The 12,293-nt window shown below is 39.5% G+C and overlaps 1 protein-coding gene across 3 annotated transcripts in view; it reads left to right on the top strand.

The window, feature by feature from the left end:
- The window catches only part of Akap11 (A-kinase anchoring protein 11), a 44,455-nt gene extending 40,425 nt beyond the window's left edge, over window positions 1-4,030 (top strand). For all 3 annotated transcript variants that reach the window (XM_029468779.2, XM_029468778.2, XM_029468777.2), the window contains one exon: window positions 319-4,030. In XM_029468779.2, coding sequence (XP_029324639.1) covers window positions 319-459 — 141 coding nt within the window. In that variant the 3' untranslated portion in view covers window positions 460-4,030. The remainder of the gene's footprint in view (window positions 1-318) is intronic.
- The last annotated feature ends 8,263 nt before the right edge of the window (window positions 4,031-12,293 follow it).

The following is a 12,293-nucleotide window of genomic DNA, read 5'->3' as shown; positions in this document are numbered from 1 at the left end:
AGTTAGGTAAAGAATTTTCCTGTAGACAGTTACTCTGTGTTCCCATGCATACTGTCCACTGCCAAGATTTGGGTTCTGTTTCTAGCAATCCTGAAGTGTCATTCTGTGGAGATGTGTTTCTGAAGGTTAAGAAAGGAAAATGTTTAATTTGGGCAAAGGGCGCCGGTGGTTGAGGGGAGATCTCATAACTGGGAAAGAATATTTCATGGTAAACAGCAGGATTTCCAGTTTTGCCTAAAGATAAAAACAAAAATTTTGTTGCCTCAAATGAGTTTCTGTTAATGTGTGTTAATGTTTCTGTTAATCCTTCTTTCTTAGCTTTCAAAGCAGTTACAAGAGAAAGGATGGAAAGTGGGAGATGTCCTGCAGGCTGTGCTTAAATACTACGAAGTGGTGGAAAAAACCTCAAGGGAGGAAAGATGCAAGTCGCTGTTTGATTGGCTTTTAGAGAATGCCTAGAACAGGCTCCAGACCAGTATGTTTTATTGCTTGTTTTAGAAAGTAAAGAAATTGATGATTTACATGTAGGATAAAATTCAAATGCAGAATATTAACATTTTAATTGAATTGAGAGGAAAGTAAGAAGCTTTTAAAATGCTTTCTGTCATTACACTGTATATAGTTCATACTTTTGTAATCTTTGTCAAGATATTCTCTTTACTTAATCTTCTGTACATGTGTATGTGTTCTGACCCTGAGATAATATTCTGTGAAGGACGATCTGACCCCGCCTGAGGCTGGGGCATTGTCTGACAGCATTTGTTTGGATCCACATAGTGCTGCTGCTGCTGCTGCAAACAGGGCTGAGGCGGCCGGCCTGGCCCAAGTTATCCCTTGGTTCCTTTGAAAACAGGTGGCGTCTAATGATAAGTCATCTGACATCAAGAAAGAAAACTGAGGCTGATATTTTGTTGTTTATTTATTTCTGATAAGTTTTATTCTTTATGTACTGTTCCTTAAAACCAGTTTTATTTCCCTAATTCAGCTATTGGTACTTGTAGATTTCCCCAGACCTTTAATTTCTTAGCAGACTCCTGACTGATTTAGGTTTCTGTGAACATCATAAATGAGTTCCCCTTGCCTTCCATCAAGTGATGTTATTTGCTAATACTGCCAATTGTTCTGAAAGGAGAAGGAGTGGGGGGCGGAGGTTTTTAGAGAGAGAATGTGTGCGTGCGCATGCGCGCACGAGGATAAACTTTAACCTTCCTACTAGTTTATTCTTTTATTTTAGTGTTTTCTTAGTTAGAAAACCACTATTAACATTAAATAAAACGTCTAAATATTGTGCGGTAAGAATTTTGTCTTTTTTATTTATTCCACAAATGAAAATTCAGGTTGTAAAATAAATTGAAATTTTAAAATTTAATGTAGAAATGCATTCAGAGGAGCCTAATAATAATTTTCTATGTTGGATTTTTGAAGAAGGAAAAAAAAAACCTCACTTCACCAAGAGTAATTTCTTTTATCTAAGTGGTTCTCAACCTTCCTAACACTGCAACCCTTTAATACGGTTCCTCATGTTGTGGTGACCCCCAACCATAACATTATTTTGCTGATATTTCATAACTGTAATTTTGCTACTATTACTTGTAAATATTGGTGTTTTGTGATGGTCTGATGGGGGTCATGTAGCCCCAAAAGAGGTTGTAACTGCCATTTCAGCACAGAAGTACCTCTCCCCCAGTAAAATGTATCTGGACTATTTCGTAAAGTTTCCTCTCATGATCTTTTTTGGTCTCTACATTCCCTACTGTGTTTTTAGAGACTGCAGGCTGCTCTGCGTGAGGTGACCAGGCTGTGTCTCTGTGTCTGAGATGTGTGAAGATGGGAGGGTCTCCCCTAACCGATTCTGGAATCTAAAGCAGGTCATATTGCTTGGGGCTGGTGATTTTTCTTCATTACATTTTCATTTTTCCTCAAGCTCTGACTTTTTTAGAGGCTACAGTGAGTAGAAGACACAGCACCTATCAGGGGACTTAGGTGAATTTGAATTAGTAATTATGGTAAAGTTATTTTTATAGAGATGTCAGATTTGCTTTGACTCCAGAAACAATTTAAGTATTTTGAAACTACATTATAAACTGTAGTTTTTCCTCAATTGAACATAGAGACACGGGGCCTGCCTTAAACATACATTTTTAAAAGTTTCTTCAAGTATTTTCCAGAGTGGGGAAATGCAGGGAGTAATACCCATGTGCACTCTCCTGCAATTCCATGAGGAACCAGCACACCGAACTTATGTAATTTGCATGATATGTATTGCTTAGATTAACAGTAAAACTGACTTCTAAATTTCTTTGAGGTGCAAATGACAATGTTGGTTTTCTAAAGCTGAAAGTGCCCAGGTGTGTTTCAGCTGCTGGTGGAGTTATTTGAGGCAAGCTTTAACTCAGCTCCTGTTTCAGTTGCTGGTGTAGTTGAGCTGAGCTTTAACTCTGCTCCTGGTTCCTTTGCATTCTGGTGAAGCCAAGCAGCGCTCACTCAGTGTTCTTCATTCAGTGCAACATAGACAGAGTGGACCTCACATTGCATCGGTTCTGTGCAGGGACACGGAAAACAGAAGTATCGGCAGGATGCGCAGAAGTGTAGCTTGACCTTCCTTAAAGAAAGCGTTTGAGTGTAGAGCAGTCCTGTGGGCCGGACACAGGGGAAAGGAGGCTGCTTTAAAGCACTTTGTCTTTGGAGCATCTCTGTTGAGATGCTCCATCTTATCACAGATTTCTTGACATATTTATATTGGAATTTGTATACTGTCATATGCATTTTGCTCCTAATGAAATACAATTTACTCAAAATTGTTAAAAAGTTGTGATGTGCAATGAGCTGATTCTTGATTCACCAGTTTTAAAGGTATTCTATGATCCACAGACAGAGACCTCTGCCAGAAAAACCAACCAACAAAACACCCACAGAAGAAATGGCAGTAGAGATGAGCTGCCTCCTTGTGGTGTAATCTAACATTATGACAGCCTTCCGTGAACACCTGTAGTACCTTTGTACTTTCAGAAATGCTTCATTTACCCCTAGAGATATTTAATGTGAATTAATTCAGTTCATGCTACTCTAACTCCGCTTAGCAAAGGACTTATATTGCTGGTGGGAAGCTATAGACTGAGTGCACTGTGTGGAAAGTGACGAGTTGGCCCATGTGACAGCGGGCAGCTCTGACAGTGGTGGTGCATGCTCTCCATCCTTGTCCAGAGCCTCGTGGTTACCTGCTGTCCACCAGTAGTGTTTCTCCACAGCTACTTGCAGCAGCTTCTAGTCAATGTATTATTTTGTAATTTTTCAAAGAAATCTTTACACAGAGTTTAAATATGTTGGGTCCACACACGGGTAGGGAAAATGCTCTCCACTTAAAATCATGTCTGCCTGTCAGCAGCACATGAGAACTGTGGGAGTGTCTGTTGGAATTGGAAGTGGCGTACTCAAGTCAAGTGCGCGTGGCTCTTCAGCACAAGCCCTGTAGGCACCCCTTGTTTACTGTGCGCCTGCTCTGCACACACAGACGCGGTGCTGGTCACTCCTGCCTCTCTATTTATTTATTTTGACCATCTGTACATTCCTTTCATAGAGTTAGAACTGCAGTTCTGCAGGCTCCTATTACAGTCTGTTGTATGGTTTGGATACTATTTAATGCCAGGTTTAGATGTTGCTGGATTTGCTGCCTTCAGTTACTTGTGCTGTGTTCCAAGCAATCTGCATTCTTGTTCACTTAATGAATATTTAGTAGAAGTAACTTTGAATAATTGTGGCCATTTATTTGAGTTTGCTCATTTAGTGCACTAAGGTCTTATACTATGTAATAGTAACTCCTCTTTTTGCTCTTGAGTAATTTAATGTTCATTTACCAAACTTGGAATTTCAAGATGCACTAAAGTTTTATTTAGCGGTGGCTCAAAAAATGTTTCAGAACTTACTTTTGTAATAATTTGCAGTTAATTGTTCTTTTGTCTTTACTCTTGTTCAAGCCTGTGATCTTTCCTCTCCCAGCCAAAAATTATTCAATAAATTTAAGAAATGTCAAGCCATGGTTTTCCTTCTGTAGCATCCTATTCATTCTTTGCTGAACTAAAACAAAGGCATTCAAGACTGGTATGTTGGAAGACATAAAAGGAGCTATGTGCTGATATCATGGATTTTGAGGACAAGAGAAATTAGAAATATTTTTAGTTGAATACTGGATTCTATCTATTTCAGAGATGCCTTTAATGGGTAATATAGGAGACCTAAAAGCTAGGCTGCTCATTTTGGATTTAATGCAAGTTGAAGGCTATTGCCTCAACACGTGTGCATGATTCTGAAATTCTTCTCATCTGGCTTCAGCATTCCTTGGTAGTCTACAGACATCATAGCCCTGACACATAGGTGGATGTGAAAGTTAGCTCTTGGTTGTAGGTATTAGCAGACATGCTAGCAGAGTAGTGCAGCTCTACAATTACATCAGTGTGAACAGGAAAATGGAGAAAACAAGTATTGATGAATGTGAAGGTGTGGGTTAAGTTTATAATGAGATTTTACTAGTAAAATTTCAATGCTTTTTATTTTTTAGAAATACAGGGTATAGAGAAAAAATTTGAGCTGAAAGTACAGTTGATTCACTTACACCTCACACCTCCTCCTCACTGCCACATGTGAGAATGAAGCATACTACCATCTCTGAGCCTACATGCTGTTACTGGCTAAGGCCCATGAGTTCTATTAAGGTTTACTCTTAGTATTATACATCCTGTGATTTTGGGTTTTTTTGTTTTGTTTTGTTTTTTTTGTTTTTTTTTTTTGTTTTTTTTTTTTTTTTCGAGACAGGGTTTCTCTGCGTAGCTCTGGCTGTCCTGGAACTCATTTTGTAGACCAGGCTGGCCTCGAACTCAGAAATCCGCCTGCCTCTGCCTCCCAAGCGATAGGATTAAAGGCGTGTGCCACCACGCCCGGCCATCCTGTGATTTTGAACATGCATGTAATGCATTGTAGGGCCATACAAGTACAATTGTTGCCTGATGAGCATTTAATACCCAGAAGCTGGAAAAGAGCTCATTCGTGCTTCAAAATGTTTGGGAATAAGGGCAGACACATAGCCTTGGGTGTTAAACACACTAAGGAGGATTCCAAGAAGAGAATGGACCTAAAGGTAAGACATGTAGCAAAAGGGTTTTGAATGGTTTAAGTCAGGGGACCACTTAGGACTTGTTTTCTTGGGAGTACAGAATTGAGGATGCGGTGAGGGCTTGAAGTATCTACACGGTTCTCTAAGTGTGAGAGATTGCATATGCAAGGGTAAGTACCACATGTTGTCCTGTGTTGTGAGAAGAGAAAGGGACGGTCCTGAAAGCTGCTCAGTGCTCGTGACGTTGTGCAAGCCATGAAGAATGCAGGGGACATCTCTTTTCCTCATCCTTTGTAATTTTGCAGTTGTCATACACTGACTTTACTCCTGTTGTACAGGCCGAGGATGAAAACTTGTAGATTGGAACAAAGGAACATTTGAGAGGGAATTCAAGGCCCAGTGAGATGGGAAACTTGCTTATGGAACAAGGCCTGAAAACTTGAGTTCAGTTTCAGGTCTGATGTCAAGGTGGAAGGAGAGAACTGATTCACAAAGTTGTCCTCATACACAAGTACACACATACACACACACACACACACGCACACACACGTGTGCCTGTACACTTTTGAGTTTAAAAACTAATACAAATTTTAATTTAAAAAAAAAGACTTAAAAAAAAGGACTTACGCCCCAAGATTGAGGTGTTTGATTTTGGCTCTTCCCTCTGTACCCATCCTCTTTTAAGTAAACACTGGAATGGGTTTCTTTTGTAGTATGTGGTTAAGACTGAACTGGAAAAACAAATGCAACCCCCCCATCCCCACATTTTTATGTTGGGGCCATAGCATTCATGTTGAAATCAGAGAACAGTCTGTGGGAGGTGATTCTCTTCCCTGTTGTGGGTTCTGGGTCACAAGTGCAGGTCACCAGGCATGGCAGCAAGTACCTGTACCCACTGATACACCTGTTGGACCAAGGCTGACCTGGTTTATAGAGGCCTGCTGATAACTTTTAGCTGATATAAGCTCTTTTAAGGTAAGTACTCATGAGGAGATGCTATGTTTAAATTATGCTTGGAGTTGCCAGTTTTACTAATTTGAATGCTCAGGAGCACTGGTCAGATTGTCAGTGGCAATGTAATAATAATAACAATAATAATAATAATAATAATAATAATAATAATAATAATAGTAATAGATAGGAGATGAATGATGGTTGCCCTTGTCCCAGGATAGGTTCTCACTGCATCTGGAAAGTCAAACTCTGTGTCTTGGCCCTGTTTCTTAAACCTGTGCGTGGAAGTGGTGCTTGGTTTTGTTTTGAAACAGGAACTCCCATGGGAGTTCCCAGGCTAGTCTCCTAGCTAGAGCTTTTCTTGCCTTAGTTCCTGAGTCTTGGAGAAGGGAGGGTCATTTCTGAGTTCCAGGCCAACCTGAGCTACATAGCAAGATTCCATCTTAAGCCTGAATAATTTAGGTTTAGAAAAGAGACTATATTTACAGGAGGAGAGTTAGTAGGGCAGGCGGGGAAAAAAAAGAACTCTGCAAGTTTCTGTTCAACCTTAGTAGTGAATAAAGGCAGAGAGAGACACATCCACCCCAGAGTTCATAAGCTAGTTCCATGTAAGCCTGTAGCCTCAGTTGACCCTAAGTGGGTGGTTTAGAATGTTCAAAGCAGGTTGTTGCTTTAACATTTTTCCGTTAACTCTCCATGCCTGTCAAAGACAAAACAAAAAACTTAAGGAGCTCATTTTCAAATCCAAACCATAAAAAGATAGAAAAATGAGAAATAAGTTTTAGGGTTTATTTTTGGTTTTTGTTTTGTTTTGTTTTGTTTTTAGAAAAAGAACTGTAAAACCATGAGTGAGAGTGACCGAATTGGAGCCCACTCAGTCCGGCATTAGGATATAAAGTAGTTGTGTTTGATGCTTTTAAGACAGGACCTGACAGGATCTGAGTGGTTGTGGTGCACCCTTTTAGTCCCAGGACTTGAGGCAGAAGCAGACTGCAGACGTTAGGTTAGTGTTTGCTGGGAGCCTGGGGAAGAAGGCAACGGGGAGTGACCATTAAGTGCTACAGGGTTTCATTAGGTGTGATGAGATAGTTCTGGAATTAGATCTGATGATGTTATCCAGTTCTTTGAATATACAAAAATTCATTGAATTGAGTATTTTAAAACAATGAATTTTATCATATAGGTAAATCCCCAAAAGCTTATATATGTAACAAGGTAAATAGTTTTTTAAGCAAAAGAATCTTTTTAAATGTGAGGTAAAATCATTGAGACTTGGCATTTGTGTTTGACAGCAGAGTAGACACAGCTAAGAGAGAATTAGTGAATTGGAAAAAATTACACAGAATAGTTTTCAGAAAGTCAGTAATGGGGTGGATATATAAAAAGAAGTGATGTAAGTTTGTTAAGGGAGAAGGGTCAAATTTGTGTAGTTCAGAAAAAGGAAAAAAAGTCCTAAATAATGGAAAAGATTGGTGCAAAAATTACAGAAACAACCATGCATAGACTTAACATAAGAAAACTCAAAACCTGTATTTTCTAGGGATGCATGCATGCATGTATTTCTACTTTTTCTGGATTACTGAATAAGGAAGCTAAAATGTCTAAAGTGATTAGTAAAAAAAAAAAAGAAGTTGTATTAAAAATTTGTAGAGAAAAATGTATCTGAACTAAAAGGGAGAAAAAGAATCCAGCCATACCACTGTAAAAGCCTCAATATGAGTTAGGCTGCTGAGAATGGGAGGCTGTGAGTGCCAGTCCTAAGTTGCTGTATCAACCCTCCATGGCTCAGGGGCAGTGGGAGAGGGAGCTGGAAGAGTAAGCCAGAAGATGAAGATAAAGGCTGTCTCCTGTATATGGTATGGTCATTGCATGGCCACTACACTTAATAACTCAATAGCAGCGGCAGTTGCTTGCACATGATCAAGACAATTCCAGCATGGATGAAGCAAGGGCTCTTGAGGTTCTATCTCAAACTGATGAGCTATTTTGCTGTTGGTAGCTCAAGGGGTGGATGATTCAATGGGAGTATTTGCCCATGTTCATATAGTTCATGATTGGGGTCAGTAGAATTATAAAAAAGAAAAAAATCAAGAGGACCTAAAGGTGGGAGGGGTAGTATTGGGGAACTGGGGGAGTGGGAGGGATGTTAGGGGTGTATATGATCAAGATACCTTTTGTGTTTATGTATGGGGTTGTCAAGGGATTACTAAAAAATAAGAATTTAAAGAAATTGCATACCCCTCAAAAATAAAGAAGATGCCAGATCTGAATCTCAAATTCCTGTTTCCTCACAGTTGTTCCTGGGAGTCTTCCTCAATAAGCGTTCTCTCTCTCTCTCTCTCTCTCTCTCTCTCTCTCTCTCTCTCTCTCTCTGTGTGTGTGTGTGTGTGTTTTGGGAGGATCCAGTTTATGAAAGTACATATTAGTCAAACCACTTTGGAAGATAATTGGGCATGACTTAAGTTGGACTTGTATATGCCATGTGACACACAGAATTGTTACATATAAACTCCAAAGAAAAGAGACTGTGTGTGTGTATGTATATGAGGTATGTAAGAAAATGTGTAGTGGAATTGTTCTCAACAGGAAAACAGGATATTTATCAACAGACAAATCTATAATATTTATCAACAAATGTTGATACACAGTTGTCTTCCCCTTGTACTTGTTGAGAGTTCTGCATTGGAGAAATAACTGGGGACCAAGATACAGAAAAGTGGCATCTGCAGCTAACATGTAGAATTCTATTTTCCTAAACAGTGCTGTTGAGTAATTATTTAAAGGGTATTATAAGCAATCTAGAAGAGATTTAAAGTATGTAGGAGGATGCACATAGGCTATATGCAAATATGACACTTATAAAAAGAATTTACATATCTTAGGATGCTGGTGTCCACAGGGAAACCTAGAACCAATCACAGGCATGGAGGAATGACTGTATTCATCTAATGGAATTTAAAATAGAAAAAAAATGGTACAGCTATATGCATCAGTCTGGAACACAACATAGCAAAAACATCACAGGTATAAAAAACATAGAAGAATCAAACAGATAAAAACCAAACATGATGGTAAATAGCGTTAGACACATAACTTGATAGTCATGTGTATGTGTAGACATGTATGCACACACACACACACACACACACACACACACACACACACACATATATATGAATGAGAGTTATATTGGTATATGAATGTTGGAGAAGATTAATAGAGAATCCAGGGTAACTTCCTGTACAGGTGAGAAAAGGAGGGATATACAGCACAAGTGTCCGAAGCAGTAGTAATAAACTATGAAGGGTGTGCCCTGGATAATTCTTTTCAAATTATATTTTAAAAGCTTTATATTGTGGTTTAAATGTGTTTGTGCTCATGTTTGCAGCCTTCATACATATAATGCATTTTGATCATACTCCAACCACATTCCTCTCCATAATTTCTCCTGGATCCACATGCCACCTTTTATTTCCTCTGCCAACTTAAAAAAAAAAAAAAACAGAACAAAACAAAATAACTCACCAGGTACAGTTTGTACTGTTCATTAATGTATGTGTGTAAGGATATCCAGTGGTGTGTGGTCAGCCTACCAAGGACCTTATCCTTAAAGAACAAGTACGTTTTCTTAGGATCTATCATCTCTCAAGAGCCCCTGCCCCATCTGTGCTGTAATGGTGACTGGCTTGTCTTTTAAAGCCAACTACTGCTTCCGTGAGTTTGTAAATCCAGTGGTCCTGTCATGGCTAGAACACTTTCACCCTGGCCGGTAGCTCTTAGGGTTTTCCATCCCCTCTTCACTATATTCCCTGAGCTTTGGGAGTAGAGAATGTCACAGTAGATGATCAAAGGCTCCTGAGACATTTTTCACAATTTGACCACTTTTGAGTTTCTGTATTAAGTGCGGTCCACTACAGCAGTTAGAAAATTTCTCTGATGGGGACCAAGAGCTGCACTAATCTGTGGGTGGCCTAGGGTGTCTGTTACTGTGATGAAATAGCATGATCAAAAGTAAGTTGAGGAAGAAAGGGTTTATTTGCCTCATTATTCATTACTGCAGGACATCAGGACAGGAACTCAAACCAGGCAGGATGGTGTCACACAGGTTCATGGCAGCCCTTCCTCTGAACATACCACATGAATGTTTTGCATGCTCTGTGCTGGGCATTCATTCCACAATGTCCATGCACATTGCCTGAAGCACTGTGCTCGAATTTGAGGCTGTTGTGCATGATGAATGAGTGTTTCAACTGTACACACAGGGTTTTCTACTCGCAGAAGCATGTTGGCTTAATCATAGAAGGAAAGCACTTTTGCATTTTCCTGTTATCATTCCTCAGTATGTAACTATTTAATCAGCATATCTTTAGCTTATACTATATCAGAATATTTGCGTTTTAAATTTGCTGTTTGAGTCACTAACTTGAGTTTCATTTTTTAAAGAATCATTAAATGAGTTACAACTTCAGATCAGAACAGAATTTCATATAACTGCTGAGTTACCATTAATCATGCCTCTGCCATTATTACTATATTCTTATTTGAAGCAGCATTCTCAGCACTGAAGAATATTAAATAAAAATACCAACCAACTCTAAAAACCATTTCAAGTTGTTCTGGGCCCTTCCGTATAAAATAATCAACCAAGATTTAATACCTTTTAAAAGATTAATGTTATTTTGATTTCTCTGTGTTTGTTTGTGTGTGTATACATATACATATGTGTGCATGTGCTTGAAGAGGGCATCAGACCCCCTGGAGCTGTTGTTAGGGGAAATTAATTGTGAGCCACTCAAAGTGACTGCTTGAAACCAAATTCTAAGATTTAATCCCTTACATAAAAATAAAGACACTTATCCACATTAGTAAAAAAAAAAAAAAAAAAAAACCCAGGCAGGAAGCTGGGAGCTGGAGCTGATTCAGAGGCCATGGAGGAGTGCTGCTGCCTGGCTCCCATGGCTTGCGCAGCCTGCTTTCTTACAGAACAAGACCACCAGCCCAGGCATAGCACTTCCCACAATGGATTAGGCCCTCTCCCATTGATAACTAATTTTAAAAAATGCCTTACATTGGATCTTATGGAGACAATTTCTCAATTGAAGCTTTTCTCCCTCTCTGATACCTTTAGCTTGTGTCAAAGTGACATCAAACTAATCTACTGAGGGCAGTTTGACACTTTGCTCACTTAGGAAAATAACATTGGGTTTACCTCTAGGCTCTGAGCTCCCAGCCATGGCCTCTTGGTTAGATTGACGGTACCAAGCATATATTTCCTTCCATGGAACTAGCTGTAAAGCCACTCAGACAGTGATTTGTTTATAACTGTCATATCACTACCACATATACATATACCACAGTATCATATACACATACCACAGTAGTGTCTTGTCAGGCTAGTCTTCATTTAGCTCACTGTGTGCGCAGGTTTTCTCCTCCAGCAGCCTTTATAAAACTTCCGTGGTACTATTAAAGCTAGAGGGCAGGGAGGAAGCTGCCGGGTCAGTGCCAGCTTGGTTTCTGCATGTAGTAGGAACAAAGTGTAGAGTGTTCTCAGCAAAAGGCTCTTACCATCAAGTTCTGGTGGGCATCCAAGAACAATAACGGTTGCTTGTGATGTTTTAGGGGTCTCCAGGTCATCCTGACCAGTAACTCAAGATGAAGTATCCCACACCTGGCTCAAACCTGGAAATTAAAAGATGATAATTTGTATAAAGAAGTCATGGATATGTTAGATAGCTTCTGAAATTTTTGTTAAAAAAATGAAATGAATAAAAAGAAAGCTGAAGAGGTTTAACTACAACTGAAAACTATTAAAATTAAAAACACTATCTCTATACTTCCTAAATGGCATCCTCACAAAAGTACACATTCTGGCTGCTAGTCCTCTTCCACAGGCCAAGACGACGCTGCCTCTACCGTAATGCCTCGGTCCTACATCTACCTGAATAGAGACCCGAACTCCAAACCTGGGTCAGCTCTGAGGTTGGAAGGAACACAAAAATGTCCTGTAAAGATAATGGATTGGAGGAAGAGGTGGTAGGGCTGGATAGTGTCTTAGGGTTATAATTGCTGTGATGAAACACCATGATGAAAGTCACTTAGAGAGGAAAGGGTTATTTGCCTTACCCTTCCATAGTGCTGTTCATCACTGAAGGAAGTCAGGACAGCAACTCAAACAGGCCAGGGACCTGGAGGTAGGAGCTGATCCAGAGTCTGAAGGAATGCTGCTTAC

Source organism: Mus caroli, unplaced genomic scaffold (genome assembly GCF_978045245.1).
Source record: "Mus caroli unplaced genomic scaffold, Mus_caroli_1 scaffold_12, whole genome shotgun sequence".
Taxonomy (NCBI): domain Eukaryota; kingdom Metazoa; phylum Chordata; class Mammalia; order Rodentia; family Muridae; genus Mus; species Mus caroli.
This window is presented reverse-complemented; position numbering and strand designations above follow the sequence as displayed.